Source organism: Elaeis guineensis, chromosome 9, assembly GCF_000442705.2.
Source record: "Elaeis guineensis isolate ETL-2024a chromosome 9, EG11, whole genome shotgun sequence".
NCBI lineage: Eukaryota > Viridiplantae > Streptophyta > Magnoliopsida > Arecales > Arecaceae > Elaeis > Elaeis guineensis.
In genome coordinates, this window is record NC_026001.2 from 13,301,120 (window position 1) to 13,312,207 (window position 11,088).

Here is an 11,088-nt window from a genome sequence, read left to right on the forward strand (position 1 = left end):
TTGTGTGAAAGTGAACCCAAGCTGCAAGAGGTTACTTTTTTTGTTATTTGGACGCATATAAACAGTATAAGGTCCATATGTTTATAGCAAAGCAACCTTACTTACCGCAAATGATACGATAGTAAAATCAACCACAAGACAAAATGCAGGAAGTGGAAGATGCATTTATGTTTGCACCCACCGTTTCAATTAGTGTTTTACTCCTTATTGCCATCATCTCCTACAAAAGCCCTCTTTCTCTCTTCTCTTGTGCGATCGCTCTGGTATCACCTGACTGCCGTCCCCATCCTTGGAGCTTCGCCAACCATCCTCTACCACTCAAGGTTTGCTCTCTTATACTCTCATCCTCTTACTCATCTCTCTTCTCCTCTATGTGTGTCTTCTTATCCTTCTCCTCTCATCCTCTCACTCAAGCCCCCTTTCTTTCATCGTATCTATCTTTCTCCTCATTCTCTATCATACCAGTTAACATCTCAAATAGGTAATTATTCACTTTATGGCTAAAACATGATTCTGATTTTGATTTCTATCTAAACCCTGGCCACACCCCCTTCTCTCTTTAGCAATCCCTATTATTTGGACCTCATCTAAGGCCATCAACCTATCTCTTGTGTGATCCACTCCAATGTAACCCTAATCCTCAATTTCTAAATAAACCTTATCTTGATTTCAATCATCTTATGATCTAGTTGTCTTTGTGTATTTGAGTACCCACTAGTGTTAACATATATGATTTATAGAGGATTAAACCTACAATGATGTCTAGGATGCCTATATGCTTGATCTATTTCAGGTTAGGCCACTGAATTGTATCTATAATACCTATATGCTTGATCCTAAAAGAATAGTGATGTTCATCGCTCCCTATGGTGTGTATGAACTAGATTCTTGTAAGATCATAGTAATGTATTGGCATCCCTAGGTGCCGTGGAAGTATGATAATTATTTTTATTCTATGATGTAGTCCAAATGGCTTAGGCTAGCGTTATTAATATATAGATATTTAAATTACTAATTATCTTATTAATAATATAAATTTATATATATTAATAGATATTTACATTATTAAGTATATGGTCTTAAGTATGCAATCTTTTTAGCTATTTACATATCAATATTAATATGCACATTACAATGTTATTGCCATGATTATTGATTGGATTCATTAGCAATTCATTATTGAATTAATATATAAAGTTGCAATCTCGTTGGTATGCCTAATGCTTGATAGCTAGATTCTTTTTGTAGGAATAATATTCAACATATCTATTCTTTAGAATTATATGATCATGCCTGGACATATTTTACCATGTAGATATAAGCTTCATTCATTCATATGTGCAATCTATTAATTTTTTTGCTTATCAATTATGGTCGCTATGTATCCTAAAAAATTATTACAATGTTGTTATCTTAGCTTTGGGATATATTTGTTATTGTTAGATTGGACTATAAATGGTTGGAACTAATTAGAAATAAACAAATAAATATGTAAAAATGTTGTATTGAAGTGATTGCAATTGCAAAATATTCTTTGGAACCTAAAATATTTGTGTAGACAATATGAATTATATATTAAGCATAATAATTTGCTAGATTGAATTGTTACAGCTCTTGGTAGTTATAAGTTGCATCACAGGTTGACAGTAAGCAAGCAACTCCATTTCTACATAATAAGATATTCTCAAAAAATAAATAGATGAAATGCAGTAGCAGCTTCCACTTATAGGTAAGCTAATACAAGAAAGCTAGTTAATGTAATTATCATCCTTGCTAACCAAATACTAAATTTATGATTCCAAACTTAGTAGTCCCACCCCCATATAACCTCAAGGGAGAGTTGTAGGCCATATCCAAACAGACCCTTAGTATAAACAAGCCATACTAAATGTATCATATTTTTCAGAGGAATATTGTTTGAACATGTTATTAACATGATTGTTGCTCACTATTTCTTGCTAACATGGACTTTAATTTTTCTTTGCGCATTCTAAAAAAAAAAAATGTCATTGCATGTAGTATACTAGAATTGTCATTGTTAAAATCATAATATAATGAACAAATTAATCCTTGCAAACTCATCAGCCATGTCTTCAAGCTACCTTGAAGTTACTGTGAATTGCCATATTACCGCATTTATCTAGATGTATGTTGAACTTATTACAGATGCTAGATGTAGGTGCAAACCTTGAATAATGATTCCACCATAGGGAGTGAAATCGTTGATATTACAATGCAAATACAAATCTATGCAAACTTGTCACCTATATCTTTTTGTAGCAAAATTATTACTAACTTTTGGACTACAAGCAAGTAAGCACACATACATACATAACTACACACACACACACACACACACACACACAATATATATATATATATATATATATATATATATATATATATATATATATATATATATATATATATATATATATATATATATATATATTAATTGGCTATTGCACCTAGAGAGCAAAACTTTTGCTAACAGCTTGCAACTAAGCTTTGCAAATTTATAGTCACCTATCTTTTCTAGCTAGCAGCCACCGTACTCCTCTTCTCCCTTAACATTTTATTACTAAATTATTTTTTATCTCCTAACACCCATATTGCATATTTTGGCCCCCTATATTTCGATAGTTTTCTATCTTCATTTTTTTAGAAAAATTTCCATCCGTAAGTTTTATTCAAAAAATTGAAGAGCCTACAAAGACAACAGTATCACCACCAAATCAGACCACCCCACCCCCTAACCCCACCCTCAAAAAAAGAACCAACAAAACATTATATCGGTCCCTTATTTTAGGTTTCGGCATATTTTTTAATATTTAGTCATTAAGATTTGAGATATGCCTCAAAATGCAGTTGTATTGAATGTATCAAATGTCTTAAATAGGAAATAATTATCATCTCAGTAAAAATATTTTGTACTTATTTAGCTCCATATCCAATATCCAATATGAGTTGTCATTCATTTAATTTTGACCCACAAAAAGTGATGGTAAGAAAGAAATTAAATGTTCGAATGTCCTAGAAGAATCCAACCATAAATAATACTTCACCCAAAGAAGGAAAATTAGGTTAAAATCACCGTATCCACAATCATTCACCCCAACTATAAAAACCCTCTCAATCCCACCCCTTACTTGTGTCTCCATTGGCCTGTTTATTATCCACCCGCTCTCGACGGGAAGGAAACCAGTGGTCACAAGGCAAAGAAGGCCGAGAAAGGTAGTACATATGGGTTGACTGTCTCTTTTTTAATCTAGTAGGTATCATGAGTTGTCCCAATTTTTTTTTCTTTCTTCTTTTTTTTTTTGAGAGGTGTACAAGGTATTAGAGGCTGGATTTGAACCTTTTTTTTTGGTTGGGGGGGACCTAGTAGTTGTAGGAAATGTTATATGAGAAAGAAATCTATAGAACTGAACTTGCAAATGATTCGATATGTTGACTTCTTGTTGGACTTTTGTGAGCTATACTCTAATAAAAAAGTCAACAAATCTAATTCTGTCCACGTTCTATAGAGTTCTAATTAAATATCCTGAATCCATTATTTTCTCTCAGCATCTAAAAATAATTCTGCGTTCAATCATCTAAATGATGGCTTTCTTATTGAGCCAGAAAAACAAAAAAGTGTTATAGATTACAGCAGAGAAGGAATAAGATGGCTCAATCTCTCTTCCTCTCTCTGCGTGCGTGCGCCTGCGCCTGTGTTTGTATTTATTTTTAGATATTGGAAAAATTACACGTCATAGATTCCGCTTGAGTCCAAGTCAGAATCTGATTCTATGAGGAAGATCACAGTGATGATTCTCCTTTTCTTCTTCTTTTTTTTTTTGCCTTTTCTTGATATAACTTATATATTTATATTTTTAAATTTTGATTTCATCAATTTTCTTTTATACACAGATCTCTTCTCTTCAGATACATGTCTATCAGATCAAGTTCTTGGATTTCTTTTCCGTTATTCACTTTAGAATCATCACCAGATTTTCTCAATCTATACGTGGAGATTTCCCGTCTTAAAAAAGCAGTTCGGTTCAGATTTCATATCCATTTTATATGTCTTGCCAGGTGCAATTAAACATGTCGAACATCACCACTGAATCCTCCATGGAATCCTCCCCCCCTCCGCCTCCGCCCCCGCCCCCGCCCCCGCCCCCGGTGCGGCACCGTGCTCCCTGCGCCGTGTGCGAGCACCCGCGGCGGAGGTGCCGCCGGGACTGTCCCTTCGCACGGCACTTCCCAGGTGAAAGGCCAACATGCCTTGATTCTTTGTGTCTGGCTTACGGGCCACAGCTTGCAGCTAGGATGCTTGGAGTGTTGAACCGAGAACGGTGGATACCGGCAGCAAATTCACTGGTATACAATGCAATCCTTCACCTCCGACATCGTGAGAACGAAGCTTTCGAGATTATTGCTAGACTCCAGAATCAAGTGGTTGATCTACAAGTCAGCAATTCGCTTCTGAGACATCAGATTGCTGCTCGAGAGCGGACCCGACAGCGTCCGCCCAGCATCTATGATCTGATCGAATGGCCGACTAATGATGGGCTGGCCGGCGTGAATGAACCAGCTGGCGGCGGAAGGCCACCTGCTTCTGGCCCCGGAGAAGGAAGCAGCATGCCATCTGGTGGTCAGCATGGGGCACCAAGCTCTTCTGAGTACAACAACCGCCCTCGAATTGGACCCCCTAAGAGTTCTTAAGGTATTTATCAGGACTTGTTTCTTCTTTTGCTTGGATATATATATATATATGAATGATGATGTCTTTTTAGCACCGGTGATTCACTGCAGAAATGAAGAGCCCATATGCCGTTGCATGCATTGCTTTGAAAGTAATATTTGCGCTTGATGAAAGTAGAAGAGCGAAACTTAATTATATGATGACAAATTATAAATATAAAAGAGGCATGCTGCATGCTATTGGTGAATGAAAGTTATATGAAAACATATCAGTAAAAATTAACAACAGCATATGTGATGACGTATATGGCAAAATGTTATGCAATTGAGTGATGTCACGTCTTGAAAACATTTTGAATGACCAAGTCTAACTGAAGAAGCGATTGTATAAACTTTGTACAGATCACACTTGAATAGGATGATTGGCTATTTGATTTTAGCTCGAACTTGGATGTCTAGATGGATTTCATAGTACAACTTGGTTAAGGGTAGAAAACGAAGAGGTTGGCAGTTATGTGCTCTATGGTTGGGCATGCTGTGCAATCAGTTTATCTGATGACCTTTATCCCCCATGTTACAACCTTTTTGTTTGTGACTTATAAATTAGTTTTTGCAACTCACTATGAAACACTCCAACTCAAATGGTACATGTCATGCAATATCATGACATAGTTATCGCAAGAAGTACCTCTCAAGACAATTTAATCTGAAAAAGCCTTGAGATTTCCGTTGTTAGCTTTAATGTTCTATTTCAATAGAAATTATAGTCCTCATATTTTTTAATGATGATTAATATTTTTAATGGCTTCAAATATCTTAGTACTCAAATACTACTGAATACCACATTATTAAAAAACAGAATGCCTCGAACTTTCAATACTTATGATGACTCTTTGTTTTATAAAATTGTTGGCTTTGTTTACCAACTTGATGAAATTTGGAAGGAGATTGAAATGGAGAATGAGATGAAAAATTAAAGGAGAATGTAGATCTAGAGTTTTTTCTTTCTTTTTTCTTAGTACATAAGACCTCTTATGTGTGAGGCTACCACATCTTGCAAAAGTTCATACATCAATATATAAACCACTATGACAATATGAGCCCAACCATATATGAGCCTAACCATATATGAGCCTGTACATGAACCCAACATACAACTAAACCAAAACTTACATAACTTAGAAATTAAAAAGAACAAACATTACATTTTAACAGTCTCCTTTAATGGTTGTTCTTGAATACCCATGAGGTCTCTAAAGTAGATGAATTTCTCTTTAGGTAATGTCTTGGTGAAAATATCTGTCACTTGGTCTTGAGTCCTCACATACTTTATTTCAACTTCTTTTTCTCCTACCACATCTCTTATAAAATGGTACTCGATTTTGATATGCTTGGTGCGGCTATGATAGATAGGATTCTTTGTCATAAAGATGGTAGACTTATTGTCATAAAGTAGTGTAGTGGTTTTTTTTTGCTTCTCACCCACATCTTCTAATATTCTTCTCAACCAAATTATTTGTTGTACTGCTAAGATAGTTGAGATATATTCGACTTCCGCGGATGATAATACCGCTATGTCTTACTTTTTTGATGCCCAAGATATGACACTGGATCCAAAAGAAAATGCATAGCCTGATGTGCTCTTCATATCATTAATGTTTCCGGCCCAATCACTATCATAAAATCCAAATAACATCACATGATCATTTATGCTCCTTTCATACATGATGTTATAATCTTTGGTGCCTTTAATGTATCTCAAGACTCTTTTTGCCATCCCAAAGTGCACCTTGCTTAGCTTTTGTTTGAATCTAGAAAGTAAACTTGATGCAAACATTATGTCCGATCTTGTAATTGTGAGATACAATAAGCTTCCAACAATACTTCTATATAGTGATGCATTGACTTTACCACTTTCATCTTCTTTTATGAACTTCTCATTTACCACTAAAGGTGTTGCCACAATATTGCAATTCTCCATTTTGAACTTCTTGAGAATGCTTTCTACATACTTCCTTTGACAAATAAAAATATCTTCTCTTGGCTTGATTTCAATTTTCAAAAAATAATAGAGCAAACCCATATTATCTATTTCATATCTTCCCATCATATCACTTTTGAAAACCAAAATCATATTCTCATTGTTACTGGTAATGATCAAATCATCAACATAAAGAGAGACAATGAGAATATCATTACCTTGCTTCTTCATATAAAGTATTGGTTCACTTGGACTTCTTTGAAAATCTTTCCCATTGAAGTAGGCATCAATTTGAGAATACCATACTCAGAGTGCTTGCTTTAACCCATACAATACTTTCTTCAATTTGTACACTTTGCTTTCTTGATTTTTGATGATGAAGCCTTGAGGTTGTTTTACATAAATTTTTTTTTCCAATATTCCATTCAAAAATATCGATTTTACATCAAGTTGGTGTAGTTTTCAATCTTTGTATGCCGTCATACAAATGAGAGTTCTAATTGTATTATGTCAAGCAACTAGTGCAAAAATTTTTTGATAATCAATCTCAGATAGTTGAGAGTACCCTTTTGCTACCAATCTTGCTTTGTATCTTTGAATGGATCCATCCGGATTGTGTTTTGTCTTGTAGATCCACTTCAAGCCAATGACTTCCTTATTATTTGGTTTCTCCACTAGCTCTCAAATTTTGTTCTTCTCAATCACATCAATTTCTTCTTGCATTGTCTTATTCCACACTTCTTCATGTATAGCTTCTTTATAAGTTTTAGGCTCAATCATGCAAAATTTACAAGTGACATAAATATCACTTAGGCTTCTCATTCTTGTGAGAGTAAAATTTGGAGATGAGCTTGAGCTTGAAGTTGGTGATGGACTTACACTTGGAGAAGTTTATGGTGAACCTTCATCATCATTTTCTTCACTTTGGACATCATAAATTTCTTTATCAAAAGTAACAGCATTTTCTTCAACTTTCTTATCCTTCCAATCTCAAGTAGCCTTTTCATTGAAAAGAATATCTCTTTTTATGATCACCTTGTTGTGCTTCAAGCTAAAAAATCTATAGCCTTTTGATTTAGAACTATAGCCAACAAAAATATATTTTTCACTTACTTCATCAAGTTTGTGCCTCCTCTCATTTGAAATATGTGCATAGTATACACATCCAAAGATTTTGAAATACTTCACCGAAGGCTTTCTACTAGACCAAATTTCAAATGATGTCCTATTTTGGAGAGTTTTTGTTGGACATCTATTCATCAAGTACACCGTCATATACACTGCTTCCGCTCAAAAAAAAAATTGGAAGGCCTTTGTCTTTGAGTATAGATCTAGCCATCTCAAAAAAAGTATGGTTCTTTTTTTCGATAATTCTATTTTGTTCCAGTGTGTAGTCAATGGTCAATTATCTTTATAAACCAACATCTTCATAAAATTTTTCAAATTCATTTGAGTTATATTCACCACCTCTATCACTTCTTAATATCTTGATGTAGTGTTCACTTTGTCTTTCCACAAGATTTTTGAACTTCTTGAAAATGATGAATATCTTGGACTTATGCCTCATAAAGTACACCCATGTTATTTTTGAGTAGTCATCAATGAAGATAATAAAATAGATGTTATCGGCATGAGAAGGAGTTTTCATAGGTCTACATATATCAGTATGAATAAGCCCCAACGGTGCTTGAGCTCTCCATGCATGCTCTTTTGGAAATACCTTTCGGTATTGTTTTTCAAGTACACATCCTTCACAAATTTCTTTCTTATCTTGTATTGCCGATAGACTATACATTATATTCTTTTGATGTAGACTTCTCAAGCTTTGAAAGTTTAAGTGCCAATACCTTTTGTGCCATAGCCATGACTCATCATTCACCTCCATCTTTTATGTAACATTCTTTGCATAGTGCAAAATGAGAGGAAAGCTTCTATTTTTCTCCATATTGATATTTGCCATAAGTTACTTTTTCTCTCTTTTGTCATATATTTTGTATCCATTATTTTCAAAGTGCACTATGTGCCCATGCTCAATTAATTGTCCAACACTTAGAAGATTTTGAGTCAAGTCCGGAACAAGTAGAGCATCATGGATAAACTTTCTCCTTTTCTTTATGTCAATTACAATTGTTCCTTTACCTCTTGCTTGGACTAGTGCATCATTTTTTATATTGACTTGTGAGATTGAAAAACTATCAATATCAAAAAAGATAGACTTATCATATGCTTGCTCACTTATTTGGTACCTACAATCTTTTTGAACATGATCAAACTTTTTGTAATTATAACATCGGGGTTTCTCCTTAAACCAACAATCTTTTTCAACATGAGAAGATCTTTTACATATATTGCATCTAGATTGAGTAATCTCATCATTTTGATTTCTTGGAAAGTTTTTTTTTTGCTTCCTCTTCCTCTCATATTTTTTTCTTTTCCTTTATTTTGGTTTCTATCTCTAGATGACTCTCCTTTAACTTGTCTATGACTAGACGGTTCTCTTTGAGAACTTTTGTCAAATACTTTGAGCTTAGATTGAAAGATATTTTCTAATGACGATTCTTTGTACCTAAACAATCGTTGCTTATGAGCTTTAAGAGATCCCATCAACTCATGAACACTTAAAGTAGAAAGATCTTTAGATTCTTCAATAATAGTAACTATGGTATCAAACTTTGGAGGTAAACTAGCCAAAATTTTCTTACATATTCTTTACTCGATGATGGTTTCACCATAGCTCTTCATTTGATTAACAATCTCCATGATTTTAGAGAAGTAATCCTTCAACTTCTCATTTTCTTACATTCTCAAATTATCTAACTCTCTTCTTAGAGTTTGAAGTTTGATAGTTCTCACCTTGGTATTCTTTTGAAATTTTCCTTGTAAGATGTCCTATGCCTCCTTTGATTTGGTGGTTCTAATGATTCTTAAAAAAATATTGTCGGACACCGCTTGTTGGATGAAGAAGAGAGCTTTGGCATCCTCTTTTTGTAATCTTTCATTTGCTCCCTTTGTTGGTTAGTTGGAGTGGATGGCTCTTCATACCCATTCTCCATCAAATCCCAAATCTCTTGTGAAATGAAGAAGGTCTTCATCTTGATGCTCCAATAATCATAGTTTTCTCCATCAAAAATAGAAATAGAAGGTTGATTAATGCTCATATCCATATTGCTTGAACTTGTCATGAAGATCTTCTTGAATGGTGCTTTCTTTTCTACTTGTTATCTTCAAACTCAAATCTTGTTGATTAACCTTGCTCTGATACCATTTTTGTTGGCTTTGTTTACCAACTTGATGAAATTTGGGAGGAGATTGAGAATGAGATGAAAAATTGGAGAAGAATGTAAATCTAGAGTTTTTTCTTTCTTTTTTCTTAGTACATAAGGCCTCTTATGTGTGAGGCTACTACATCCTGCAAAAGTTTATACATCAATACATAAACCACTATGACAATATGAGTCCAACCATATATGAGCCCATACATGAATCCAACATACAACTAAATTAAAACTTACATAACTTAGAAATTAAAAAGAACAAACATTACATTTTAACAAAAATAAGCTGTTGGGAGGCTCCCCTGAGACTGAAGTGATTGATATTTTTCAATATGTATATATGTGTGTATGTGTGTGTGTGAGTAAATCAAAGATTCCACCTATGACATGTGTGTGCGTGTGCGTGCATGCGTGCGTGCATGTGTGTGAGTAAATCAAGGATTCCACCTATGACATTTTTCAAAAATGAAAAGCGAGCATGTAGTTCTCATCGCTTCAGAAGATAAATTACATTTAAATATGTTAAGATTGAAGATTGGAAACTATGTTCATTCAAATGTTTCTTAATATGCTTCATCGAGAGGAATATGCAGCAAAAACATGTTATTGTGTAATTTCAGGTTTGGGGGATAAGGTGGAGATGGTGACAAAGAAAGACATGAGCTTCTCTTAAAGTATTGCCAGTTTCAGAATAAGCTAAGGGATTTTCACCCTCATGTGCCTGTTACAGTTACACTGCTTGTTTTTTCTTTTTCATAGCATGTGAATGAACCATTCAGCTCTGTTGTTTTTGCTTAATAATGCATTGTGATTTAAGACTAAAAGTTATCTCAGTACAACATTAGAACTATTTTTCTTTTTGGCTTGTTACAATCTTGAATATTAAGAAATAATAATGTAGTGGCATATGCTACCTCCATTCAACTTTTTTATTATTCTCCAATGCTAGATCATGTAAATCGTTAAACAGAAGCAATCCTATTGGTTTGCACTAACCAGTAAAGTTCAAGATAATGGTTATTAACGTCATAATGGCTATTATGATGGCTTTAGAGACTCTAATTATTTTATATACAAAAGAGAATTTTATTGTGGAAGTAATTACTATTATTTGATCAGTTCATTTTCAATTTACATAGTCAT

The 11,088-nt window shown here is 34.1% G+C and overlaps 1 protein-coding gene across 1 annotated transcript; it reads left to right on the top strand.

Annotated features, from left to right (window-relative positions):
* Positions 1 to 264: 264 nt before the first annotated feature.
* LOC105051519 (protein ASYMMETRIC LEAVES 2) lies at positions 265 to 10,776 on the top strand. The gene is made up of 3 exons (XM_010932007.3): positions 265 to 323; positions 4,078 to 4,711; positions 10,566 to 10,776. The coding sequence occupies exon 2, from the start codon at positions 4,090 to 4,092 to the stop codon at positions 4,708 to 4,710; it is 621 nt and encodes a 206-aa protein (XP_010930309.1). The 5' UTR covers positions 265 to 323; positions 4,078 to 4,089; the 3' UTR covers position 4,711; positions 10,566 to 10,776.
* Positions 10,777 to 11,088: the final 312 nt, after the last annotated feature.

Coding starts and splice junctions, on each gene's coding strand:
- LOC105051519 (XM_010932007.3), top strand. CDS start 4,090: ATGTCGAACATCACCACTGAATCCTCCATGGAATCCTCCCCCCCTCCG.